We start from the raw sequence: 27,605 nt of genomic DNA, 5'->3' as shown, positions 1-27,605 counted from the left end.
AATATGCCGGGTATTGGCTTCCGGTTTTCGTGGCACCTCTCCTGTGACCTTGGCACTCTTCCGAGGTATTACATCCCTTGCCCTTGATCGATGGGTTGAGATCGCGATATACAGCTTGTACTCCCACTTCCGACACCTCCTAGAAAAAATATCCTTAATAATACGTTAGCAGATTAAACAGGGATGCTTAGCGCGCGTCCACCACTCGCCGCAGACTGGCTTCTGAGCGCTGTGGCCCCCTTCCGAGGGAGCAATGGGACGCTGGCTGACGATCGAGAACAAGCGCGAGCTGATTGACAAGAGCGCAGCGGAGCCTGGCATGACCCATTCAGAGCTAGCGCGGTGGTCCAAGCGAGCATTCCGCTTGCGCAAAGCCCCAGCCCGCAACACAGTATCTGACATACTAAAAAACGCAAGCACTATCAAGAAACCAGAGTACGGTGAGGGCAAACGGCGTAAGCCGCTAAAGGTAAAGGCGCCTGCTTTAGAAAAGAATTTAGAGGAGTGGGTGGGTAGCGTAGAAGCGAGGGGGCTGTGTTTTAATCGCAAAGCTATCACTAGGAAGGCCGAGCAGATTCGAGAAGATGTAGGCGGGCCTGCGCTCGATGTCGGACTCGCCGTTGGCTGGCTGACCGGGTTTCTCAAGCGGCACAAGCTACGCTACAGACCGCGACACGGCGAGGCTGGCTCTGCTGACGCCGACGAAGTGAGAGAAGGACGCCATGCCATCCAGGAGATCACCGACTGCTACGACGCCCACGACACCTACAACATGGACGAGATCGGGCTGTACTACGCAGCCGCGCCTGGCCGGAGTATTTGCACGGCAACAACAAAAGGCGTCAAGAAAAACAAGACTCGGCTAACGCTAGCGCTGACTACCAATGCAGACGGGAGCGACTCGCTCCCCGTTTTGTTTATTGGCAAGGCCCAAAAGCAGCGGTGCTTTGGTAAGAAGACGGCTGAACAGCTCGGCTACCTGTATCGCAAGCGTACCAAGGCCTGGATGAACTCGAAGATCTACCAGAACTGGTTGCTGCAGCTGGACAAGGAGATGCGTGCTGCGAAGCGGCATATCCTGCTGCTGGTTGACAACGTGTCCTCCCATGCTCTCGGCGACATGGTGCTGACGAACATCAAAGTTCAGAAGCTGCCGGCCAATACTACCACCTATCTGCAGCCTCTGGACGCCGGTGTTATTGCGTCCTTCAAGGCACGCTTTAGGTCGTTACAGATTGACCACGGGATCGAAAGGTTTGAGGCTGATGCAAATGTTAATGGGCAGTCTGCATACAAAATAGACCAGCTTCAGGCGATGCAATGGAGCTCGCTCTTGTGGTCGCCTACGGAGGCCAAGACGGTGGCGCACTGTTGGCAAAAGACTGGTCTTGCGACTCCCCTTCGTGGAAACGACGAGCCGGACGAAGACGGCGAGGACGAGGGCGTTGAAGAGGGCGATGCCGACGGCGAGATTGTCAATCTGATGCTCAAAGTGGCGTCAATTAGTCTGTAGTGGCTAAATCCTGCAATAATTTTTCATGTACATGAAAAATACACAACAGCTGGTGTCGGAAGTGGTAGTACTACCTGTAATTCAATCCTCCGCTCCACCACATTATAGTTCAGGTCCAGTACACGGTACAGCGCGAGCACTTCTTTCTCCACCACGTTGTAATTTAATTCGCTCGACTTCAGTGTCCAACTAACGGACGTAACGGGATAGTGGATATGATCGTGCTCTTGCATCAAAGCGGCCGAGGTCGTCCAGTCGATCGCGCGCACGAGCACTACTGGTACTCGATTGCGATCGAAATGACATAAGATTGGTGTCCTGGAAATCTTCGTTTTCAACGCCGATAATGCGCGGTGCACACGAGGCCATCGTTCATCGACAGCGTCGACCTTGGGGCCGGACGACTCCCGATCAGGGTGATCTGAGCGCGGACCAGCTAGGCTCGTTGCCGTCCAATCCAAGATCGAGCGCATATCGGGGCGCTTCTGTGGTTCCACAAAGTCTACCTCACGCTGCTCGTACAGGATCATCGCGTAGATCACATACTCCTCCAGGACACGGCTATAATAATTCAAGCTTCCCAGGAATGACTGCATACATCGGAGCAACGCCGGGAACGGCAGATCAGTTAGAGCGGCTAGATCCTTAGGTTTGGCTTCTAATGTGTCGTACGACACACGATGTCCTAGATAATCCACTTTACGCATTCCCCATGAGCTTTTCTCCACAGTGATCGACAGGTTCCACTTATCGCACGCCTCCAACAGCTTATCTACCCGCACAAATTATCCCATGATCCGGCCGTCACCAGGATGTCATCGATGTAGGATCTGCGACCCAGCTCTGACGGTTGACCTGGATCTTCAGACTCCCCGGATCCGATCAGATCGGTAGGTCCCTCAGAGCTTTCCGATCGCGAGATTCTGGTGAACCCGTACAACACGTTGTCCAGTAATCGTTGATAGAACTGTGGCGCATTCTTCAGCCCAAACGACATACGGTTCCACTCGTACAGGTCCATCGGGGTGATGAAAGCCGAGATCGCACGAGCTCGATCGGTCATTGTCACCACCCAGAATCCACTATCCACGTCGAGAGAACAATACCAAAGTACCTTGTCCAGATCTTCCAGCAGATCGTTAATCAGAGGCATTGGGTATACCATCCGTCTGGTTAAGCTATTCACCACTCGATATTCGATACATAGCCGGATATCGACACCGTTCTTCTTGATAATAACGACAATCGGGGAGGCCCACGGAGACATCGACGGCTGTACGATCTTAGCCGATAATAGCCCCTTGATCAGATACGATATTTTCTCCCGGAAGTGTGGGGGGGCGATCTTCCTCACGCGCTGTGCGATCGGCTTCGCGTCGCCTACATCGATATCACACGTGATCCCTCTCACCGCCGGGGGAAGCGCGTTACCTTTGCCAATCAGGAGGTGTTTCTTCTCCCAAATCTTACGTCGGAGTTTGTCGACTTCCACCAGGGTGTTCTGCCGATCGTCCCCCACCTTGATATCCTCAATCCTCACTTCCTCCGTAGTTGAGATCGTGATCTCGGGGAGTATGGCCAGCTCCTGCTCCACGTCTTCGGCCAATTGCTCTCTGCCTTCATGCTGATAAGCTCGATCACGATCCACCCTGATCCGTCACCGACGAGCCCCTCTCAGCTGATTCCGTGAGTGCCTCCCTACTCGGGTAGTCATCTCGGTCCACCTCCTGGGTCGATGTTGGGATATCGGGCGGGGGGGGGGGGGGGGGGGGGCGGTCGTACGCAGGGGCAAGACCCCAGGCGATCGTCTTAGACCCGATGACTCACGCCCTCGATCGCCGCCCGATGTAGTGCGGCTTCCTTCCAGCATAGCTTGGGCTTCTTCTTGGAGAATCTCGTCCGTCGGGCTGTCCAGATCTGTGGCCGCCGGCCCCGATGATCCACCCGAGGTGTGCTGGCTTGTCGATCGCGGTATGATCGAGTCAACCGGTCTCCTCCTGAGTATCGATCGAGGCACAACATACTTTGGTCACCCTACTGCGGGTCCCAGCGCGTCTTCTAGACTTTCATGCGTTCCGGGCCCTTCGTCGGTGGTAGCCTGGAACGCAAAATTCTGCCGTTTCATGTATCGTCGGGATCCGATCGACACATATCCGGGCAATCGGGGTGCCCGATCGCCCGTAAGCCATATTCCGATCCGTTCATTTCGCTGTAGGATAAGCTTCCAGCCGCGGATATTGTTAATCTTGAGGTATCTCGTGCGGCCAGGCCCATTGGCTACTGTAGGTACCCAGCGGTCTCCGCGGGTGAGCCATAACTGCTCTCGATCGGATATCCTCAGACGCGTCGGGAGCTCAGCCGATTCGCCGGGGTCAATCTGCAGATGTCCTCCTACTACTAGATGCCTGGCGTTCCCGGAGTACAGCTGGTGTCGACCACCTAGCTGGATCTTGATCTCGTCCGGCAAACAGATGGATCCGTCAGCCAGATCAAGTCGGGTACCAGTTGGGACCATAAAGTCCATGCCTAGAATCGCGTCCTGTCCGGCCAGATCTCCAACCCAGATGTCGAAAACGTATACCAGCGATCACGCCAACGTGATCTTGATCTTGGTCCTTCCTTCAGTTGTATACACGTTTTCGCATATCCCAACACACTCTTGGCTCTGACTCGTATCGATATAGCATCCGACCTTACGAGCAAAGGTAGTATCCACTATGGACACCTCGGCGCCAGTATCTAAGAGTAAAATCGCCTTCTCATTGTTGATCTTGCCGGCGATCTTGGCTTGGCGAACCCATTTCCCAGGGGAGTGGAATCTCCAGTATCCTCTGGATTCCACGGGGAGGAGATCGGATTCCACCGTACTCGATCTGCAAGTCTCCCCGATGCGGGGTAACCTTTGATCAAGTGTTGGCGGATCGGTCGTAATCTCGCCTTCAGCGGGCTTGAACCACTCTTCAGGCAGAGATCGTTCCCAATACCCTCTGACCTCCTCGGATCGGAGGTCCAGAGGCACATCGACGTCAGATCGGCAATATTCATCTGTTCGGCAGACTCATAATCTTAGCGGCCGGTTTCACATGCAGATCGCATGTATTTCCGCATAGATCAGGTCGCCCACCTAGTTATCTACCGTATTCTTGGGCACACACGCGTAGATGCAGTATCTAGAACGCTCGGCTCGTACCGGATTCCAACCCCGCGAGCGTCCTAGTTTATCAGCATACTTGCGTGTTTCGATGGGTTGTACCATTGGCAGATTTGGTTGTAGAACTCTTCCATCGTGCATTTGTCCACGTCGTGCAGCTCGCCGCACCCACGGCACACGAATCGCCGGGTGTTCTCTCTTACCGCACTTCTGATACGTGACACGTCTCCAACAGTCGAGACCCGTGTGCCGGCGAGATCCGCAGTGCGATCAGCGTTCACGATCCGATCCGGCATACCGGCTCCGAGATCGAGAGTCCGATCTGGGCTGATCGGCCTTGTTCCCTGTCTGCGTGGCGACTCTGCCTCCTTCGGCATTCCCCCACCTTCAGGGCTCGATCCATCTGCAGACGCTAGGTAGATTCAACGCAGATCGCCTTCCGAGTCCGATCCGTCCGAGCCTTCCGAGTCTGATCCGGAGTCCGGATTGGCGATCTGGGCTGCATACACGGCTCGCTTAGCCGGGGTTGCCAGTGCTGCGGTTGGGGCTTTCTGGTGATACTTCGATCCGAAAGCTGATCTCTTCTGTCTGCTCTTGGTTCTCTCGCGAGCGCGTAACACCTCTTCTAGGTCGTCGGAATCTGCGAGTCTCAACCGCGTGAGCTGATCTGCCGGATCCGGATCGCCTAACGTCTCGATGAAGTGTTCCACGTGCTCGCGACGTGCTTTTGGGTCACCATCCTTGACCTTCAACTTAGCACAAAGCGCGGCTACATTCAGCCGATAGCGATAATCGAGCGTCGATTCATCGGATCGCTTGCGGGAATGGTAATATTGCCACGCGACCGATATTCCAAGTCCGCAATACTGAATCTGGAAACTGCGCAGTAGATCGCTCCACTTGTTTCGGGTCGTTCGGGCAAGCTGCCGGTACCAGTTCTTGGCTGGTCCCGTCAGCTGATCGGCGAAAGTGAGGCAGGTCTCACCGTCCGTTGCCAGATCTCGCAGGAACGCGGACTTGACTTTGCTGATCCATGCCCTGGTTCGCTCTTTATCTTGGTCCTTCCTTTACTGAATTCCTTCAGATCGGAGACCGCCGAGATCCGACTCTCGGGATCAGGGACGTTCCAGGCGCCCCCGTCGCCGTCGCCGAGATTGCAGCCCGATTGGGCTCGGGTGCGTCAGCATCGTCAGGATCGTATTCCCCGTAAGATCGGTCAGGATCGCGCGAACTGGCGGATTCCATCTCCACATCCTGCGCACCGGGGTTTCCTCGCCGGTCTAGCCGTGTCCACTTGCTGTTCTCTCAGAAACCGACTCATAGCAGCTTGAAAGTACGACTCTAATCGTCCCGTCGATTCATCGGATCGGGATTGATCCGGTTGGGTCGTCGGCTTCGCAGTCCGTTTCCGCGGTGATCGCCGCTGCACGAGGTCCTTCGATCGTTTTTCCAGCACAGTCGCTCCTGAGGGGCCGAGAGAAATGCGTTGGGGCTCCGACGATGGGTCCGATCGAAGCTCGGTGGCCGACAAGTATGGCGAAGAGGTCCGGCATCCAGTCGATCCGCTCTGAGGTAATATGTCTGGAGCTTGGGTCAATGCGTCTGGAATGTCCGGGATCGTCTTCACCAGGGACCCCAGTCTGTCGATCGCTGACCTAATGGAGGATCGGATAACTTCTAGATCCAATCCGAAGACTTCGTTAACATTGAACGCTCCCACCTCGAAACCAGCCTCCTTCAGCAGGTATACCAAGCTTTTCACGGCTGATAACTTGTCGGTCAGCACCGGAGGGGTGGGGATCGACTCCGCCAGCTCTCCGATCAGCTTCGGTCGGATGGTCAGCATCACCGGGTCCTGGCACAGGAAATCATGAAGCTCATTCCGGTAGTAATGTCGTTCCAGATCAGCCTCCGTCCAGCCGGGTGTAGATCTCCGAAGGTCTCCTTCGTCTGACTCAGGGGCTTTCATCTGCCTCTGCGTGGGCTTGGCTTCCGTCGAGATCGCGGTACGTCGGGAGGCATGAGTGATGTATGGGTCTGGATCAGGTTCGATCGGCGAATCTGCGAATGCATATCGGTTTGATCCGACCTTGGTATGTTTTGTTAGTGGATCTCGACGCAAGTCGAGATCCACAGGGGTCCCCGAAGGGACCTGAGGAGGATATTGAGGTTTAACTTCTAGATCTGTCTCCAGATCGCCCTCGATTCTGCCGGCAGAGGTCCTCCCAGCCCTCTGTCGATCCGCGGATCTCGTTTCGCTCGGCAGCGTCTTCGTCGATCCGACTTCCGATGACGCCTCTTCCCCTGGTTCTTTATTCATTCGCGCATCTTCTACAGACTCACGGTGAAATCCGGAGTCCCCAAGAGATCCGGGCACGCGCACCATTGTGGTGTAGCGGGATCTGCCAAAATCCGGTTAAGGCAAGATCGATCTTCCCACCAATGCCCAGACACCGACTAACGGAGGGGGTCCCCCAATGATCCGTGATCGGCTGAACTTGGTCTCACCTTGTGTACCTGTCGGCGGGCTGGATCTGCTCTCTCGGGGCTCCGAAGATGCAACACTTGGTGAAGATCGACTGTCTTGGCGTGACGCGGGGAAATGGGGTGGAGCAGTGCGGTATTCTTCGCTCTGCGTCCGGTTGTGTGTCTCGATCGAGTGTCTTCGTCTCCGATCGAGTGGCCCGGAGTTGATCCGGGACCTGTTGCTGCCTTTTCGTAGGCGCTCCTTTCCTTCTCCCTTTCCTTGAGTTGCTTGCCGCTTCCTATAGTGGGATCGAGTTCGGTTGAGAGATGAAACGATCGCCGGTCAAGCAAATAACTCCGGCCGATCGAGGGCTTGCACACAAACAGTAGATCACTAGAGTAGGGAAACCTGGTCAATGTATTACTCCAGACTTAGCCCACACTGCTAGATCAACTACCTTCTCCTTGAAACTTGGTCGGGGCCAAGGCGATTCCCCGAGATGTGGAGACTTGTGTCCTTGGACGCAAATTTAGCTCTGATTTATGTTTAGCCTGTGTCACCCTACAGCCTACCATCCCTACTCTGATCCTACAACTAGACGCTAACCGGATTCTTGCCCTGGCTGTGCGTTCTGATGCTTCCCATCCTTCGGCGATCGGCGATCGGTCCGAATCTGTATGCCGATCGACGATCGGCCTCGATCCGTATGCTCGATCGGTAATCCGTCCCGATCGGCCGTCGATCCTGTCCTGCCACGGTCCCACACCGCTGATCCCACCGTTTCCCGCGCTCATGCGTGCGTCCCTCCGGCTCTACACCTGCCGACTGGGTCGGGCTCCAGATCCGGTAGCCTTTACTTGTTCTGATCGATAGCGACCACACCCGATCGGACTCCTTCGTCCTCCTGACACTCGGGCGTCACTGAGCCAGATCGCGCGTCCTTACTCGTCTTCTTCATTCATTATCTTCCCTAGATCTGGATCCGTCCTGGTCCGGGCCGGCGATTGATGTGCGTCGTGCCCTTCGAGGAATCTTTCTTGATTGGCACTTTACCACAATTCCTCAAGTATAATTTAATCCAAATAACTACATCAAGTAGCTTAATTAAGGTAAATGAGAACTGTCTTGTTTGTAAATTGATCTTCCTCCTAAATCTGCTAAAACTATTTTATCATCTATGAAAGGGGTTGACAGCGGCTGGCAGTCAGAGCCCCGCCAATATGCACGTCTCTAATTGGTAGAAAGATGCTGCTTGATCTTTGGGTATGTGTTGACCACTCATTGTGGTGGTCCACTTCAATGTATCCATTGGGGTGACTTACACCAAGGTGACGAAGTATCTAAAACTTTTAACAGATATTTATCTATTAAAAATCACAAGTGGCTTATGGTGACTTGTGAGTGTAACCCCGTTACAAGAGTAGTAACAGACACATACATGATTAGGAACACAAGCAACTTGAACAATGCAAGATAGCTATGCGTCGTACCGTTATCGTCTCGATCCCCAGCGGGCGACGCACCAGCAGCGGCATCGGAGTGTGGTGGCACTGCAACCGACGTTTTCGCAGCTTGTTTAGCGTTTTCATAGGTTAGGTGCGTGTTTATCTTTCTCAAATATGACCACCACTTACCCAGGTTGATCTTGTTCAGATAGTGCATGAACTCCTCTGCTCCGACGAAGCAGTCAAAATCTCTCACGTCTTTCTTGGTCTTTCCGGGGGGGTGGCAAGTACATGTGATCGTTCGAGAGACCCGTGGGTCGCTTAGATTTCCATCCTTCCTTCGTTAGCTCCGCCCAACGTGCAGTAAATCCAGCCATTGTTCTCAGGGCCGTTCTTAACGGAGCGGGTGTGCGGTAGGCTCGGTAGGCCGGGGTAGGCTGCTCAGCGGTTCTGTGCAGCAATCGGGACTACCTCGAGGGAATTTTCGATCACGGACCGGTAGGCCCCCTACGCCCTACGCGAGGGGGGATGCGCTGTCCGTGGTAGGCTGCCCAGATTCAGACTCTCCATCCAAATGGAACGCCCTCGAGAGTTGCTGCGCACCATTGTCCAGCCCAGCGCGAGCTCCTCTGACTTGCTCTCGGGTCCCAGCGCTGACGACGTGTCTACCTCCGACAACCAGGACACGACCATCGCATGCACCTTCCGTCCTCTAGGCCAAGCAGACGAGTTGTCTGGCGCTGTAGTGGCGGCAGTCATTCTCCCCGCCTAACGCAGTATGCGAGCATCGAATCCACGCTTTTGTGAATGAGACAATTTCTCGGACACAGATACAGTCTGGTACAGCGGCCTATCGCCCCACAATCCGTCATTCTTAACGACGGCGCGCAGAGTGGTATGCTCTACGCCTCCACCACCCTCCCAGCCTACCGCTCCGTTAAGAACGGCCCTCAGGAGCCGAAGAGTTCTGAAATCTCGGTGCATGAGTGACCCACATCATGGCCTGTCTCTACGTTGCGAAACTTCAAGCGTACTTTCCAACGCTCGAGGGGATAAGTGCGCATTTCCGACACCCCTACGCCTTTTGTATTGAACTTACTGAACATGAGATAGATTTTTAAGGTGTCTAATACAAGATAAGCTTTTTTAATCGTGTCTAATACAGGTTCTCGCGTTTAGGGTGACCGTACTGGTAGAGCTATCCCTATTCATTTTTGGCAAGAAAACCATGTGGTAATTGTAGATTTGGCAATGGTGAGTGGAAATCTCACAGCAGTACAGTATTTTGCCTGAATAAAGAACAGGTAGAAGCTGATAACCTTCTGTTTCTGATGTTACTGAAGTTGTAGCCACTTGCACTGCTACAAGAAGGGTTGAACTTGGGATTCCGCCAATTAGATGGTATCTACAACGATTCCGCCAATCAGACCGCAAACCGAGGACATCGACGAAAAGCTGGTATCCATGCATTGCACGCGTAAATGGCCTTGGAAGGCGCCAAGATTGATTCACTTCCACACATTCTCTCTCCAGCAACCATGCCTGTGATACCCACACGAAAAACCCTACAAGGTAGGAATGCTTCGAGGAATTCAGTGGTGTGCGGATGCATGGCGGGAGTTACCCACTGAGACTATTGAGCACTGTTGGCAACACACCGGTCTGCTTAGTAAGGCTGCTATCAGCTTCATTCTCAATTAACATAATTTAGTTTTTTGCTGTTTTCGAGGCTCAAGCATTTTGCCTGTATAGTCCGATGACCTTGGGCTTTGAATATATATCAGGTGTTCTTTATTCAGGCAAAAGACTGTATTGCTATTTGCCTGTCACACAAAGCGTGAGGTAATGGTTTGCGATGCAGGTGCGAGGTGGGTGGAAGTTTTCCTGGACGAAGCCAATAAAGACGAAGCTGCTGCGTCCATTGAACGAACACCTCGTGGCATGGAGGTACCTTCACTTCCGGGGGGGGATCACAACCTGGTCGGGCGCCAAACAAGGCGGTAGACACATTAGACTGCTGCGCCCACGTCACAAGAGCCCCATCGACGACGGCACCCGCCACCAAGGCTCCCCCCGGCAACGTGATGTCTGTGCCACCGTCGCTGCTAACTTCTATTCAGGCCTCTTATCTCCCGATATCCGACAGTTTGCTCCTCGTATGGGCCGCTCATTTTGATTGTAAGCCGACGTTACTCACGCTACCCAAAGCTATTTTCACGGCCAAATTTGGCCGCAGAAATAGCTCTGAGATCGGAAAACTATTTTTTGTTTGGCATTTGGCGATGCCGTTGGCGCCACCTGTAGCCAAATCCAAGTCAAATTTAGCGTTTGTGGGCTGGATAGCTCGACCGGTACAGTCACCCTTAGGGCATCTCCAGCGGCAGGTCTTATCCTGAGCCTTAATTGCGACCCTTCGCTGGTATTAAGACCCGAGTTTTAAAATAAGAGTTGGCAGCCCTTTGGATTCTCCAGCGGAAGGTCTTAACTCACAGTCTTATTCGCCCCTGTATCCTGCCTCGCGAACCACCAAGATCAATGGCGGCATTTCCATCGTTGGTGCCCGGTGTTTTTGACGGAGAAGACGATTCGGATGACGAATACTTTCGGCTGTTCATCTTACCAACGATACTAGCTGGTACCAAGCTCAAGCACGGGGGCTCACAGCCCGGGAAGCGTGCGGACAAGGAGCGAAAGCGGGCCAAATGGGAGGAGCTGTTGATGGCAGACTACTTTGGTGAAAATCCAACCTATGACGAACGTACGAGACCACGCTTTAGAAGTGCATGATGTACAGAGCTAATGTGCTGTGTTGGTGCAGATGATTTTCGTCGCCGGTTTAGGATGCGCCGCTATCTCTTTGAGCGAATTGTTGATGCTCTAGTGGAGGACAGCAAGAGCAACTATTTCACTCAACGGTCTGATGCCACTGGTCTCCTTGGCTTCCTACCTGAGCAAAAAGTAACTTGCGCTCTGCGCATGCTCGCTTACGGTGCCTGTGCAGACCAGCTTGACGAATTGATACGCATTGGCGAATCTACAGTGTTGAAAACGATGAAAAACTTTTGCAACGCCATAATGCGAATTTGCGGGCCCGAATATCGTCGTAAACCGACCCGATTTGATTTGGAAATGCTGCTAGCAGAGAATGCTGCACGCGGGTTTCCGGGAATGATTGGAAGCCTTGATTGCATGCATTGGTCGTGGAAGAACTGCCCAACCGCTTGGGCTGGAGCATTCAAAGGCAAAGAAAAGTCAAAGACAGTCATTCTTGAGGCAGTGGCATCGCAAACACTATGGATATGGCATGCGTTTTTCGGAACGCCAGGCTCTAACAACGATCTAAATGTACTGGAACGATCGCCATTATTGGATGACTTGGTGAATAGTACTGCTCCGGTAGTGCATTTTCGAGTCAATGGTGCAGTGTATGATAGAGCGTACTACTTGACAGACGGAATCTATCCCGCATGGGAGATTTTCAAAAAAGTATATCTGAGCCAAACAGCCAAAAGGGTAAGAAATTTAAAACTGTTCATGAAGCAATTCGAAAAGATATTGAACGTGCTTTTGGTGTATTGCAGCAACGATTTCGAATACTCGCTGTGCCTTGCAAACTGTGGAGTGTCAATGCAATGGGTTAAGTTGTGATGGCATGCATAATTCTTCACAACATGATTATCGAAGATGAAATCGGTGACAGTACATTGAACAACAACTATCTGTATTGTAAGGCTTGACACGTAGAAGGCCGCGAGTGAAGATGTACCGCGATGTGGAAACGTGTAGGTAGTTGGACGTAAATTGCAAAGTGATATTAGTTGGTTAAGGCCTTGTGGCCGGCCGTCTGGGCCAGTGCCCAAGGCGGTGCTAAAATGAATGAATCTGATTGGTCAATCCACTTCAAGTTGAAGTGGGTTGACGTGCGCTATACAAGAGTAAATGTACACGACAGAGATCATGCACCCTAGTGCATGTTCCTTACTTACCCACTTGTCTTTGCGTAGTGGATGTTGTAGTTTAGATGTGCGGGCCTTGACGTGCTCGTCACGTCTCGGTCCTTACATCCTCCCGGGTTTGACTTCACGTTGACGGCGCTTGAAGTCGTCGACGAGAACTTTCCAGTGAGAGACGTGCTTGATGTCTTTCTCGAGTTCCCACGAAGATTCGTGATCTGGGAGACCATGCCACTTGACAAGCCACTCAATCTTGCGATTGAACTGACGCTTGCGTAGAAGTTTCTCGACAATGTGGAGGTCTTCTCCAGTGTCTTCATTCGTGATGATGCGAGATGCTTTCGGAAGAACACGAGTCTCAACTTGTCCGGGTTGGAGACGTAATGGCTGAGAACGTCTACGTTGAAAGTAGGGTTCAGTGACTTCATACTGCGTGGCAAAATCAGACGAGCAGCGTTGTCGTTGATCATGCGCTTGATAACGAACGGACCAACTTTACGAGCGGCTAACTTTGCACGTTTGACGTCAATGTCTTTCGCAGCATGCTTGAGTGGAATACGGCGTGTATCCAGCATAACCAAATCTCCTTCCTTGAATTGCACATTGCTACGGTGTTGATCGTAGTACTTCTTTTGCGATGCTTGAGCCTTGAGTAAGTGCTCCTTGGCTTTGCCAATAATCTTGTCACGTTCGTCCTTGAAGCGATTTGCATACTCAGACAGTCCTTGTTGTACTTGAACTGTGGTAGACAGCGTAGGAAAAGTTCCGAAGGGATTGCGTTCCTGACGCCCTGTGTCTACTTCAAATGGCGAAAGTCCTGTAGAGGCACTGACTAGCGTGGCATGAGCATACTCAATCGTTCCCAACTTGGCAGCCCAGTCATCACCATGATACGAGACCAATGCAACGAAGTGCGTCTTCTAGTACCAGGTTTTGACGTTCGGTTTGGCCGTCAGCTTGAGCGCGATATGACGTTGTCATATTCAATTGTACACCCATGACCTGCGCGAGTGATTTCCAAAAACGCGATGTGAATTTGGGATCACGATCACTGATGATCACTGCAGGCACTCCATGATGCCGAACGACATTGTCGAAGAAATAATGAGCGATTTCTTCGGCATCATCAGTAGTGTGAACGGGACAGTAGATCGGACGCTTGGACAACTTGTCCACGACGGTCATGATAGCATCATAGCCATCTGATTCTGGCAATCCAGTAACGAAATCCATGGAGACGACTTCCCAACATTCCTTTGGAATCGGAATTGGAATCAACTTGCCATTCTTCTTGGCATTGCTGTGCTTCCAACGTGTGCATGTTTCACAACTTTGCACGTAATCAGAAACGTCTTCATGAAGCGACGCCCAGTAGTACCATTGCTTGATACGGAGGTACGTACGACGAATTCCTGGGTGCGCGGCAATACTGGAATCATGAAATTGCTCAATAATCTTCGTTCTTAGACGATTGCGCTGCGATCTCGGGACACAAAGTCTCATCATTTTGGACTCCTTATCGTCCGTGAATTGCACATAAAGCAATTGATCCTTGAGTACGTATGGATCATGCGGAGTACGATACTTGTCACGAAATCCAGGATCAGTGCGGTAGGCTTTGATGAACTCTTCTTTGAGATTCGAAGTCCATCCTAGCGAACTTGCGTGTTGCATTTGCACGACCGATGTGGCAATCTCTGCATCTTGAACAGGAGTGTAGAGGTGACCATCGGAAAGATCATGTAAGGCGATGTGACCAGCAGGAACATCCGTCATCTCCTCCCCGAAAATTCAACAGGCGAGAGAGCTGCAGATATCATGGTCGTATTCACCTTCTGGGAGTCCCCATCATGTTGCTGTGCACGGTAGCGTGATCCAAAACTGTCACACTGCGGTGTACACGTATGAAAGCTGATTGTATTGATAGCGGGACGCGCAACACTCTGTGAGGCTGGAACAGTCGCAATTTGACTATCTGGAGTCGATAGCGAAGCATTGACTGTGCGTAGATCGCTAATTACGCGAAAACTCGATGTCGGTTTATCACTTTCAGACTCACAATGCTGAAAACTGATTGAGCAGACAATTGGCGGATCCAATTGTGGTGATATCAACGCATTCGGAGTTGAATCCATCGGAGGACGGGACAGTGCATCAGCTACGACATTCATTGATCCTTTCAGGTGATGCAGGGTGAAGTCGAACTGAGCAAAGAAGGTCAAGAAGCGTGCAAGCTTTGAGGAAACCTTCGGGTGGTGTAACAACCACTGACATGCACTGTTGTCCGTGTAGATGTCGAAATGACGACCATAGAGGTAATGACGCCATTTTTCCAGCGACAGCTTAATTGCATAGAGTTCCTTCTCATGGGTAGGCCAATTTTGTTCATGCACACCCAACTTCTTGGAGAGGAAAGCTAACGGATGATCATGTCCGTTGTGCTTTTGCGAAAGTACTCCACCAACACAATATCCTGAAGCATCGGTTGTCACGATGAACGGAAGAGAGAAATCCGGTAAAGTCAGGACTGGGGCGGATTGCAATGCTGATTTCAGCTTGCTGAAGGCGATATCATGCTCTTCATTCCAATTCCAAGTATGGTCCTTCTTGACTAGAGGTCCAAACGGTAAGGCGATTGTCGCGTAGTTGTAAATGAAGCGACGGTAGTAGCCTGCGAGACCCAAAAAGCTTTGCAATTGCTTTTGGTTCATTGGAATTGGCCAATTGGCGATCACTTCAGTTTTCTTGGAATCCACCGCAATGCCTTGACTTGACACGGTGTGACCCAGAAACTGAACTTGATTCTGCCCAAAATGACATTTCGAACGATGACAGTACAGCTTCTCTCTGCGTAACACTTCGAAGAGCGTGCGGAGATGCTGCAGATGCTCCTTCATGTTCTTGGAAAATACACAAATGTCATCCAGATACACCACGATAAACGGATATTTACCTAGTAGGACACGCATAAGACGTGACCAGACACCTGGCATTCCAGCAAGACCCATTGGCGCAACACACCATTGGTAGGTCTCAGAATGAGTGCGGAACGCTGTGTACTGACGACTTTTCAAGGCAACCCTCATCTGATGGTAACCTTGTGCGAGATCCAAGACTGAGAAGATGATACATCCATACATCTTGTCAAATGTTTCGTCAATTCTCGGGAGTGGAATTCTGGCGATGATCGTTTGCGAGTTGAGCCAACGATAATCAATCACCCAACGAATCGGTAACGTGGCGTTTCCCGACCGTAACCACTCAGCTCGAGAAAGTTGTTTCCCTGATTTCGGGTCTTTCTTCGGGATACCAAAGATGTTGGAGACCCAAGGCGAATCGGATAGTTCGATCCAACCTTTCTTCAACTTTTCTTCGACAAACAGATCAAGGGCATCTTGTTCTGTCTTCGAGAGCCGAAAAGGTGCGCGTGTGCTTGGCATAGCATCTGACTTCATGTCGAGCTCGAATTCCACGCGTCGATGAGGAGGTAACCCATCGGGTAAAACGTCTGGAAACACGTCAGCAAACTCATCAAGGAGAGGCACAATTTCTTGTGGTTCTTCCGTGACGGGTTGAGCTGGAGTAACTTTGACGCGGTAAATCTCATCATAGTCATGGTGCTTGGCTTTAGCTTTGAACTCAGCACCAGATACTTCTACCTTGCGCAACACTGGTTTCATTCCTTGCGGTTTGAACTGCAGGTGATGAGTACGCCAATCAATAATTGGTTGGTACTTGGTAAACCAAGGTTTTCCGAGAATGACATCGTGTTCAGGGCTCATAGACCATTCCAGGACCTCTAAGTCTCTGAATCGATAGCCATCCATCTCAATAGTGACCTTGCCCTTGTGAACGGCACGTTTCTTCGTTGTGCTTCCGTCAAACAAGGTGACTTGAGAGATCATCGTGTCAGGAATAGTATCCACCAATCCAGGACGAATGACATTGCATGTGGCTCCCGTGTCTAGCATAATGGTGACATGTTTGCCTTCACACAGACCTGGCTTCCGAATCAACTCATTCGGAGCTGGTAGTGACTGGATGGTAGCAGCGTTGAGATCATTTATCTCAACAACTTCAACAGACTCTGGCTTTTCTGCTGCCAAAGTGTGAACAGCGAACTGACCACGCTTAGTGTCAGACTGATAGCTGTTATTCGTTCCGTGCTTCTGTCGATTTTGAAGCTTGAAGCACTGTTCAATCGTGTGACCAGGCTTCTTACAATACCGACACTTATTTGAGTTGCCACTGTTACGGTTGTTGTTCTGAACAGGGCGACGATAATTGTCACGGCGTGGGTTATGCACATGACCAGTGTCGATTTCCATAGGCTCAGCTTCATTCTCAGCAGGACGCTGTGGAGCCGTGTTGGAACGAGCGAATGACGTGGAGTTGGAACGGCCAAAAGATCTTGGAGGTGTCCAACGATTCTTCTGAAACGGACCAGCACGAAAGTGCGATCTGTCATACTCGAGTGCAACTGAGAGAGCCTCAGATACCGTCGTGCAACGACGATACTGAACTTCTTCTTTCGTGGGACTAACAAGACCTCGAATGAAGTACGTGATCTTGTCAAGCTCACTCATGTCCTTGACTTGCATGATAGCAACGCGGAACCGAGAGATGTAGTCCTCCAAGCTAGAACAACGTTTTTGCTTGAGACTGTACAATCGATCTCGAAGGCGCTCCTGAAGATCCGGAGGAACGAATTCCTTCGTGAGCTTCTGGATCAAATCTTGGACATCACTGACGGAATCCCTGCAAAGCATGTACCATGCAGCAGCATTTCCTCTGAAATTGGCAGTCATCATGGCAATGATGCGCTTACTCTGATTCTCATCTTGCCAATCAATGTTCTTCGCCTCAAAGTAATGAATAACTTGGTCGAAGTACAATTCAACTGAGTCACCCATGTTTCCATAGAAGCGAGGTAGGCTTATACCTTCAACTTTGACCTCTTTGCGTTGCGAAGTCAAAACGTCGATTAGTGCTTGTTGTTTCTGCACCATTTCGACCACAGACTGTGTCAGACGGTCAGCAGACCATCCACCAGGATTTAACGAAGTCATGATAGTGTAACTTGAGCTAAAAGCTGATTAAAGTTACGCTACGAATGTATAGCTGCTAGCTACTAGAACTAGAGCTACAACGACACTGTCAACAGCTACTCGAAACGGGCGCGCTTGATGCTGATAACGCGATCAACGAAAGCACGAACTTCGGTGTCGATGCGGTTGGCACAGGTGTTCAAGATGTCGACGGTTTCGAAGAGAAACAGTCCAAACCCAGGCTCGATAACACGGTCGAGGTGAGTTTCGAAAAACGGAAAGAAAACTTCACGGAGATGCTCCGTCAAGCAAGTAACTTCGTACTGCAAATGGGTAGCAGCACGAACTGTGAAAGCGCGTTGAACGGCTTGTTCAATGGTGAGAATGCGACGATTTTGCTGATCTTCGTCCCACTCACGAGCAGTACGCTTAGGCATATACTGGAAAAATACCCGAAGCTTACGCCAAAGCTTACCCGAAAATTACGCGAAAATTCAGGAAACGGCTGAAAATTACGCGGATTCTCAAATTCGGAATTATACGGATGCTGGGGTTTAGGTAACTACTGATTGGCTGAGCCAAAGTGCAATTACACTAAAACAATGCGAAAAAAGTTTAAAACAACACTTAAACAACGCTATTTAGCGCTAATTCAAGCGTTGGCGCTTTGCCTTGTAATTGGATTTCTTCTGATCGAAACCCTGAACAAGTAGCTCTTCCTGTTGAGCCTCTTCAAGTGCTCTTTTACGCGAGCTCTCCTTAAGTTCACGGTCGAATACAGTAGTGAGTGTGTTATGAATACGCACTACTTGTAAACTTAGGATACGGCAAGCTTCTCGATAAAGTATACGCTCGGACTTAGAGTGAAAACTCTCCTCCTGGTCCTGTAAGTGGTGAGTTAAGCTTGCAAGGCGATTAACTGAGTTTAATCCCTTAATACGAAGTCGATCTACTGCTTGTAGATTAGGATCTGGGTTTGAGTTGAGGTTTTTACTTTTTGGTTTTTCACCTTGGTCATACAAGGCCAAAGGTTTCCGCAATATACTAGGCTTACGTGCGGGAAGGTGACTAGTGAAGCGAAAAGCGTTAAACTAGTACAAATCCTTCGGATAACTAACCGTTAGCAATAAGCGTGAGGCTAGTTAGCGTAATCGACGAGCGAAAAGCGTTAATGTCGATTATGCAAGACTTTACGGCTAGCGAAAAGCGTTAATGCCGCTAAGTCAGGGAACACGTAGAGTAGCAGTAAGTGCGAAAGCAGTAACCCTAACCCGGATACTGTAGCAGTAGTCAGCCGAAGTAGCGAGTCGAGTCGGTCGATTGAAGATCTTCTGACCACTTGCCCGGCGAAAATGACCGTAAGTGCTACCAGATGTAAGGCTTGACACGTAGAAGGCCGCGAGTGAAGATGTACCGCGATGTGGAAACGTGTAGGTAGTTGGACGTAAATTGCAAAGTGATATTAGTTGGTTAAGGCCTTGTGGCCGGCCGTCTGGGCCAGTGTCCAAGGCGGTGCTAAAATGAATGAATCTGATTGGTTAATCCACTTCAAGTTGAAGTGGGTTGACGTGCGCTATACAAGAGTAAATGTACACGACAGAGATCATGCACCCTAGTGCATGTTCCTTACTTACCCACTTGTCTTTGCGTAGTGGATGTTGTAGTTTAGATGTGCGGGCCTTGACGTGCTCGTCACGTCTCGGTCCTTACATGTATGAAGATGGTTGGGTGAGCCCAGCGCCACCAGCCCCCCCCCCCCCCCCCCACGGAACATGCCCCGTCACAAACATCATACAAGAGTTGCTTGCTGTGGAAGATGAAAACTCACACTTCGCTTTGAAAAACGACTTGATTGAGCACATTTGGCAAATGTTTGGCGATAGCAAATAGCGAAGTTACCGTGGTCGTGGATGAACTAAGTCAAAGCCGCTGCATCCAAGACGAAAGATGCGTTCGGATTGTTCCCTTTGGCGGCTGAGGTTTGCGTGGCGTTGTACAAGTGATTGCACGACAATTGCTCGTTGGTGTCTTCGCCAACGTGGTTAGTTGCATCATGATTCTCCACATGCTCCAACAAGCCAGTATTCATGGTCACCATGGCCTTACTGCCAGCAGCACGAAGCTTCGCAAGAATGGCTTTGCGCCGTAGGGCAAAATTCTCCTTCGACTCCTCGCTGTCCGGTGCTTGCATGAACAGGCTGTAGTGAAGTTGCTGCTCCAATATATCTGCCTTTTTCTCTGACGCTTTTACAAAGCGCAAGTGCACGTCCACCGGTAATCTGGTGTCGCTTTGAGCCTTCTCCTTAGCTGCTTTTCTGCCCCCTGGACGCGCCAAAGAGCCGTCTACAGCTGCTTTGCGTTTTTTACCGGCCTGAAGAGATGTAGTCGTTTTACTGCTCCACTTTGGCTTGTTGCGCAGCTCTTTCCAAGCAGCAAGATACTCGAATGGTTGTTTCGTGCGCTCTTGATATATCTTGGCCGTGTTCTCGATGTACGTCTGCTCACTCCAATCCGAACGCTCTTGGCTTTGCAGCTTCATGTAGATCCCCTCGAATTTTGTCACTTCTGGCTGCATCTTCTTCCAGCGACCTGCTATGGCTTTCTCCGAGCGTGGTTCTGCGTTGGCGCCTACATTTTCGAGCCATTGTTGGTAAACGCGCTCAAAGAATGTTGCCTTCTTCTGACCAGCTCCGCGTATTGGGTCTTCTGAAATCGCTAGCCACGCGAGACACAGCTGAAGAGTCTCGTGCTCGCTCCACACCACGCCCTTCTCCATTGCTGCTGCAATCCTCCCCGCGACGATTCGAATCTGCATCCACCCCGCGTTAAAACTCGAGTCTTATTTTAAGACCCGAGTCTCATCCTTTGGGACCTCATGAAGTTAAAACCTGCTTTAAGACCTGCCGCTGGGAGCTTTAAGACTAGGCCAAGTCTTAACTGCGCTACTTTTAGGATAAAACTGCCTTTAAGACCTGCCGCTGGAGATGCTCTTAGGGGGTTAATAGTACAGATATAAACTTTATACTGCGCTAACAACCGCGAAAATGGTTCTGTACTTCCAAAAATCTCATCGAAAGCATATATGACCTTAGCATTGGGTCATGGGGTAATATTTATTACTTCGAAGTATAAGGAGAAGCATCGAAGGAAGGGGAAAATTGGCGTGTATATTTCGAAGGGTGGTACCCGATAGCAATGTTGCTGATATCGGCGTGCATAGAAAATACATCAAAAATGCATGTTTACCTACGTCTCGTTGAGAATGTTATTGCAGTTCTCACAACAAGTAAAATCTCTATCGTCGTCTACTTGCCCGACACTGCGGTCAATCAAGCTTAGGCTAGCTAGCTCACCTACTAATGTGCTAGCAACCACCTGAACCTCGGGCACGTCGAGCCCTGCCCTCGAGTAACCTGCGGTAATCGTGTGTGCGTTCAGCTCGGCGTGCTGGCGAGATTCTCTGGTGACTGCCGCCCTTGACGTGTTCTACCACGCATAGACAATTTGTGACGAGCTTTGAACGCCTTCACCCAGGACCATAATGCGCGGAAATTAGTCACATTGTAGGCAGCAGCAACATCTAATGCGTACAAATGAAGCATCACAGTCGAAATAGGAACACCCTCCGCTCTTAAGTCATTGATCCAAACCATTAACTCCTTACCAGCGCCCATGAGGAGGGCGGTACCGCATTCGCAGTGTCGGGCCTTCTTCTGGCGTCGGCCCTTGACTGTTTTGCATGCAGCCTCGATGTGGCCATGGCGTTTGCGCCACTAATAGATGAGTTTGCGCCGCTGCTCGTGCGCAAACGAATCAAGCCCTGGTTAAAATGTGGCAATAACAGCACTGACATCACTGCATTCCGCCCAGGCCGATAGCACTCTCAGCTTCTCGCCAGCCGGGATTGCTGTGAACCTGCGTGGCGTGGCGCCAATTTGATTCTAATGGCCAGCATGCAATGCGGTGATAGTGTCAGTGATAAATAGAGGAATAGAACGCTGTGATTTGATTGGATCAGAGGATTTGTCAGTCATAAGCAGACGTCAGTAACAAACAAAGGAAGTCGGTAAATTGTATATCCCGAAAGACGACTATGGTATACTATTCAGAATGGGAATACAGTGTTTTGCCTCAATAGCGCAGCCATCACATCTAATAACCTCGCAGACTATATATAATCACCCTGTTTTTCACGAACAGCAAGATTCAGCCAATCACGCCATCGACAGTATGGTTCCGCCAATCAAATTACCACAACCGAGGACATAGGGGAAAACGTCAAAACAAAAAGCGTCACACTCATGTCATTGCGCGCCAAGATCACCTTGGTCGGTCGGAGCGACCGGAGCGACTCGCTCCTCATTCTTTCATTAGCCAAGCCTAACCAAGTCTACAAGTTCTTCTACGACAACGTGCCTCGGGGCTCAATGTGCATCCGCGAAGCTCCTGCTTTAAAGCAGAGCAAGTCACGCATCACCCTCGCCGTGTGTACCAACGCTACTGATACCCACAAACTACCTCTGCTCTTCATCGGCAAGTCCCGGCAGCCGCGCTGGATCAAGAACAAGCCGGACGACATCGACTACAAGTAAACGGCCAAGGCGTGGATGGACACGGAAACGTTCCAGTCGTGGCTGCAGGGACTTGATAAGATGATGCAGGGCCAAAACAGGCACGTGCTGCTCCTACTTGACAACGCTTCGTCGCATAGTGAAGAAGGCGTTCCACTTACTAACGTCCGAGTCGAAAAACTCCCCGCAAACACGACTTCCAAGTTGCAGCCGCTCGACCAGGGGGTCATTTACTGTCTAAAACGTGCTGTGCTTCGCACCAAAATGAACCATGCACTGGAGAAGATTGATGAAGGTGTAGAAAACCCATACAAGGTCGGGATGCTTCAGGGTATCAAGTGGTGTGCAGCAGCATGGGAGGAGCTTTCCGGGGCCACGATTGAACATTGTTGGCTGCATTCTACGTTAATCAAGAAGAGTGACATAGGATTTATTTTATCGTAGTCGACTAGTAAAACCTCTGTCACCCCATTTACTTGAGAAATTGTATACAAAGTACGACTGCGCTATTGAGGCAAAACACTGTACTATTTGGCAAAAACCGTTAGTCTAACATGTCATTTTTTATGTTTCGATCCCGCAAATCAAGTGCCTTCAATGTTTGCGACGGCACGTTCGCATAGCAGTAACAGGCCTGTGTTGGTGGCGACATCCGGGTTGTTGTAGATGAGTTTGACTTGACGCGAGGCGCCGAGGCGAGTAAGCGGCACACGGTTTGCCTCTGCGATAGGAAATTGCGGTTGTCAGTAATACTGATTGAATGGGGTGAGTGTGAGCTGCGTACCGAGCGCCGCGATGAGCTCCAGTAAACGCACTGCTTGTTCGACAGCCGCCCAAAAATTAGTACGGTTGGCATCGCAGGCATCTACGAGTCGTGCGATGCCGACACTTCGTAGAATGTCCAGAGCCAGTTGGTGTGCACTCGACTGCACGAGCTGCTTCGCTCGAGTCTTGTCTACCACTGCCGCGTCAGATAACAAAGATTAGAAGTGTGTGAAGAGGAAAGGTCAGCTAAATAGCTAGTACCAGGAGGGTCTCCTGCTGCCGTCGCGAAGCGGCAGAGCAGCATACACGAGATATACTGCAGTGCCCACGGGTCAATCATTTCCGCGTGCCGAGATTCTTGTCTGCGGCGAATCATTGCATGTACCACTACAGCGGGACCAGCACAGCTGCAGAAGGCCTCCTTTGCGCTATCTGTGAAGTGCATGTCACGTTTTAGACTGGGTAGCGGGAGTGGAGCTCCTTCACTAAGTTGTTACCATTGTCACGAATACAGATCTCCAAAAACTTCACAATGTGCCAGTGCACCGTAAAGCTTGTAATGCCACGGTACTCCTGCATGAGCGTGCGGCTGTCTAGCAGTTCTACCGCTTGTTGCAACATTCCGGTGTCGACCACGTCGTCCAATAAAGCAACTGGAACAACGATGTTAGACATCAGTATCAGTGTAGGCAAAAACCGGCATCAGCGTACCCTCCGTAGTCATCAACTGAAAGAGTGCCTGGAAGATGCAGTGGGCTATGCGCAACGACTCCGAAAACGTGCGTAACACCTTGGAGAACGTCGCTAAGATGTGAAACCTGTGGATTGCCAACACGCCATTATTTTCTGACAAGCAAATAGAATAGCATGAACCTTAGTGCAGGATGAAGTAAGAACGGTGGCTGAAACCGTACCATTCTCGTAGACCAGTGCGGATATGGCAGCGCAGCCTGCTGCGGCTTCCTCTTCGGATATGTCTGCGTTCTTTAACCGGTGGCAAATAGTTGCGAAAAGCCCAGCATCCGCCATAACTGCCTGGTTATCAGCTGGGCCGCAGCATCCCAAGTTAGTATGACCCGACATGGCTTCGACAAAACTGTAGTCGTACCGTGAGGCGCAGCCACCGTGTCGAAGCACAGTACTGCTACTAGTCTGCAAACTTCTGTGTACAGACGCTGGGCGTGTGGGTGTGTTGTAAGCCCCTTGGTCAGTAGGCCGAGATATCCCGCCTCCGTGATTGTGGACTGAATGTCGAGTTCCGTGGGCTCTGTCACGTCACAGACAGCACCTGAGTGAGCACAAAACCCGGACGCATGCTTTGAATTGCCGAGGCGTGCACATCGTTGTACGTGTGTGCGAAATGAGGCGCTGCAAGAAGTAGCAGCAGTCCGCCAGCACCGCCCCATGGTCGTGATGCACATGATCAGCCACGATGTCCACGAGCGCCGGAAGTAGGCGCCCTTGCTCCACCATGGCGTGGCGGACGGCGTTGCGGTGCAGCACCAGGCGCTTGAACTCCGCGCAGGCTCGACGAACAGCGTACGGATCCGACCGGTTGGTGCCCTCCTCAAGCAGGTCCAACACGCTGCGGTAGTCCTCGCTGTAGAACTGCATTGCGTTTGGCCTCGGCGCTCCAAAGGGAGGGCGGAGCTGGAGCCAGGAGGCCCCTAGAGGCTACGGCGACGTGTCGTGCGTGATCCCTTTCTTGACCTGTGCCACGCTGATGCAGCAGTCTGCGAAAGTTCAGCGCCGACGTTACCGGCAGGGCGACGGTCTCTCTTACACCAGACAACGCGCCTCGAGCTCGGTATTGTGGCGCTGCGGCGGCAGTGATGCCGTTGATTGCACGCCACCCCTCGACTCCAGCCACAGGCGGAGGATGTGGAGTTTGCGCTCGCAGCCTCGCAACCAGAAGTGGTGTGGATGCCGGCCAGCAAGCGGGGCAGCGGCAGCTTCAACTTCACGGGCTCAGTCAACGCATTATTGACCTGATCTAGGCATATTTTCCGCCCTCCAAGAGCCAGTAGCTGTAGCCATCTAGAGCACGCCCTTTGGCGCGCAAAGATCTCAGGCGGTGGATAATCTGGAAGATTTCTGACCTCATTTTTCGTCCCCATCGGGTGGCCTCGCGATAATTTGCCAACATTTCCCACGGTGTTTCACTATGCCCCGGCAATAATGGAAACAAGAGTAGTAAACGGAAAGTAAATTAGTACTACTTTGTTTCGTGGTAGTGTTACCTTCTACTATCGCGTAAGTACTATCGGGCGGGTGCACGTTGAATACATTGTATTCACCACCTTGGTAACCCGAGCCGGGCTGCCCGACTACAAGCGATGCCGCAACACGGTACTGGAGCAACCAACGCTGCTCAATGAGATTGCACTGTGTGTCAACATCACTACTATAGCTGCCGGATAGTATACTACTACCCTGCAAAATCTGCCGACATTTTGGACTGCGTTTCCCGCCCCGTCGTGGCTGGGTGGCAAAACGGCCCTCGAAAGGCCGCCAACGGCATTTTCGCAGCCCGCGAGAAAGAGTCCAGAACGCACGCAATATGCAGGGGACAGCCCCCAAGTTTGCTGTTTTGCCCCAGCCAAAGTCACTTCCGAATCGCGTTAGCTCGAGGCAGCGCAGGGGTTTCGCGGCCGAAAAGATTCGCAGATCCGCTTTCGCCTAGTCCTGCTCCACTCCACTCCGCACTACTCCGCCACTCCGCAGCAATGGCAAAGCCGGGCAAGAACGGGATGGAGTCGGGCGGCGGCCGCAGCGGTAACGGGTCCACGTACGAGCGCCGGGCCTGGACGCGCAAGGAGGACGACGCCATCATCCGCCTCGTGGAGGAGTACGGCACCAAGCGCTGGAGCGTCATCTCCGACCATCTCAACGGCGAGAACCACGGCACGGAGCGCACGGGCAAGCAGTGCCGCACGCGGTGGCTCAACCACCTGGATCCGACCATCAAGAAGGACCCGTGGACGGCCGAGGAGGAGCAGATCATCGAGGACGCCCAGACGCGGCTCGGCAACAAGTGGGCCGAGATCTCCAAGCTGCTGCCCGGAAGGTAAACACACACCCCGAAAAACCTTTTTTTATTTGATTTTCCTTTTTTAGGTATCTTTTTAGTTGTGTAAGTTTTGCATCGTACTTACTTTTGGTATGATATACTACTATGACAGGACCGACAACGCCATCAAGAACCACTGGTACTCGTCCATGAGACGCACGATGCGTCGGATGGCCAAGCAGCAGAACAAGACGTTGGGCCAGGCGGTCCGCGGCTCTGCAGGCAGCAACAAGGCTGCCAAGTTCAGCGCCAACTCGACCCCCGGAGGTGGAGGCTCCATGGTCGAGTTGGCTCGGGACGCCATGAACGCCGGCAACAACCTCCGCCACCAGACGCAGGGCCTCACGTCCACGCAGGCGGCGGTGTACAAGGACTGCTACAACGCCCTGATCAAGCAGGCGGAGGACGGCAAAGGCGGCCAACGCGGGGTGCCGAAGGCCGCCGGCAAGAAACTCAACTCGAAGCGGAAACGCAAAGATCTGCGGATCTGCACGGGAAGCGTGTCCGTGGTCGAGAGCAGCGGCATGTTCTTGCCGGACACGCCTCGGCGTGTGTTGCACACGCAGCTGCTGTTGCAGCTGCTGAGCACGGGCGACGACGACTTCGGTGGGGCCATCATCACCGTTGCGAGCACGACAAATAAGAGCAAGAAGCGCCACGCCCAAGGCAAGAAGAACGGAGCCGGGGTCGGCGAGCTGGGCGACCACCCGTTCAACGACATGGATGGCTCGTTCCACGCCTTCGAGCACCTGGACATCGATTTCAACGAGGTACGTTGTACAAAACGTTTTTGTGTTTTTTGTAAAACGAAAAAGTGCTAATTATGCTCATTGGATTGTGAAAAACAGCAAGTCGCCGAGTTCTTCAACATGCCGACACCTCAAGGGCTGCAGCCGCCACATAGTTTGCGCCGCTCCCCGCGGTTCATGTCGCCAGCGGGGTTCATGAAGCAAGATGGCACGAAGTTCTCGTTTGACGACCTCGATTTCCCCGCGGAACTTGATTCGAGCACACTTGAATTCGTAAGTGGAGACAAATCGAGCAAATTCCGTGCTGCACTTCAATGGCAGCGATACTGACGTCTTTGCTTCGTACAGGAGATCTCTGGTGAGAACGGTGGAGTCCTTCGGCGTTCACCTCGGCTGCGCACGGACGTGTCGCTAGCATTTCCTCACGGCAGCGCGTCGACCTTTGGCATTGGCCGCCAGCCATCGCCACACAAACGGTTGGCGCCACCAACAATTGACGTGGCACTCCAGCAAGAAACGTTTGACTTCGACCACTCCATCACACCGACATTGAAGAGCCCACAGCTGCGGCAATGGCTCGACGGCTCGCCCAAGAGCTTTGTCGCGTCGGTCTAAGCAGCGTCGAGTCAGCAAATCCAACTTTGCCCGGGTCGCCGTCTGCTCGGGTGACAAGGGAAGCAAGAGGAGCCAAAGCAACCTGAGCGGCGCCGTTGGGCCAATTGAGTTTTATTTCCTGTATGATGATCTGCATTGCCAGCGGTATTCACGGCTGGTGGTGATGTTACGATTCGAGTGTGAGAAAAAGAGTGGCGGGCGAGTGCTAGCAGCGTAGGTTTAGATAGGAACACGGGCATTGTGATGAGTAGCATGACC

At 51.7% G+C, this 27,605-nt stretch overlaps 5 protein-coding genes across 7 annotated transcripts; 2 read left to right on the top strand and 3 right to left on the bottom strand.

Moving 5' to 3' along the window:
- Nucleotides 1-253: 253 nt before the first annotated feature.
- IUM83_03133 (putative jerky) lies at nt 254-1,513 on the top strand (the record flags this gene model as incomplete). Its single annotated transcript, XM_067927117.1, has 2 exons — nt 254-469; nt 566-1,513. 2 exons carry the CDS (start codon nt 254-256, stop codon nt 1,511-1,513), a joined length of 1,164 nt encoding a protein of 387 aa, XP_067791891.1.
- Nucleotides 1,514-16,867: 15,354 nt separating this feature from the next.
- Nucleotides 16,868-17,442, bottom strand: IUM83_03132 (Retroelement pol Polyprotein; the record flags this gene model as incomplete). Its single annotated transcript, XM_067927116.1, has 2 exons — nt 16,868-16,872; nt 16,974-17,442. 2 exons carry the CDS (start codon nt 17,440-17,442, stop codon nt 16,868-16,870), a joined length of 474 nt encoding a protein of 157 aa, XP_067791905.1.
- A 2,050-nt stretch (nt 17,443-19,492) lies between these two features.
- On the bottom strand, nt 19,493-20,353 carry IUM83_03131 (Glutathione S-transferase T3; the record flags this gene model as incomplete). Its single annotated transcript, XM_067927115.1, has 1 exon — nt 19,493-20,353. The coding sequence occupies one exon, from the start codon at nt 20,351-20,353 to the stop codon at nt 19,493-19,495; it is 861 nt and encodes a 286-aa protein (XP_067792030.1).
- A 2,379-nt stretch (nt 20,354-22,732) lies between these two features.
- On the bottom strand, nt 22,733-24,527 carry IUM83_03130 (Hydrocephalus-inducing protein; the record flags this gene model as incomplete). Of its 3 annotated transcripts, none has more annotated exons than XM_067927113.1 (8): nt 22,733-22,869; nt 22,933-23,109; nt 23,175-23,345; nt 23,411-23,566; nt 23,625-23,759; nt 23,828-23,959; nt 24,022-24,180; nt 24,263-24,527. In XM_067927113.1, the coding sequence occupies 8 exons, from the start codon at nt 24,525-24,527 to the stop codon at nt 22,733-22,735; spliced, it is 1,332 nt and encodes a 443-aa protein (XP_067792032.1). The 3 variants fall into 3 exon arrangements, with proteins under 3 accessions (XP_067792032.1, XP_067792033.1, XP_067792031.1); XM_067927114.1 differs by having other exon boundaries at nt 23,625-23,731; nt 23,828-23,948; XM_067927112.1 differs by lacking the exons at nt 22,733-22,869; nt 22,933-23,109; nt 23,175-23,345; nt 23,411-23,566 and having other exon boundaries at nt 23,718-23,731.
- Nucleotides 24,528-25,639: 1,112 nt separating this feature from the next.
- IUM83_03129 (putative myb-like DNA-binding protein) lies at nt 25,640-27,347 on the top strand (the record flags this gene model as incomplete). The annotated part of the gene is made up of 4 exons (XM_067927111.1): nt 25,640-25,980; nt 26,096-26,753; nt 26,832-27,005; nt 27,081-27,347. The coding sequence occupies 4 exons, from the start codon at nt 25,640-25,642 to the stop codon at nt 27,345-27,347; spliced, it is 1,440 nt and encodes a 479-aa protein (XP_067791694.1).
- Between the last annotated feature and the right edge of the window lie 258 nt (nt 27,348-27,605).

This window comes from Phytophthora cinnamomi (assembly GCF_018691715.1).
Source record: "Phytophthora cinnamomi strain GKB4 chromosome Unknown Contig38, whole genome shotgun sequence".
In the NCBI taxonomy this organism is placed as follows: domain Eukaryota; phylum Oomycota; class Peronosporomycetes; order Peronosporales; family Peronosporaceae; genus Phytophthora; species Phytophthora cinnamomi.
Note: the sequence above shows the minus strand (reverse complement) of the source record. Positions and strands in the feature narration are given on the sequence as shown.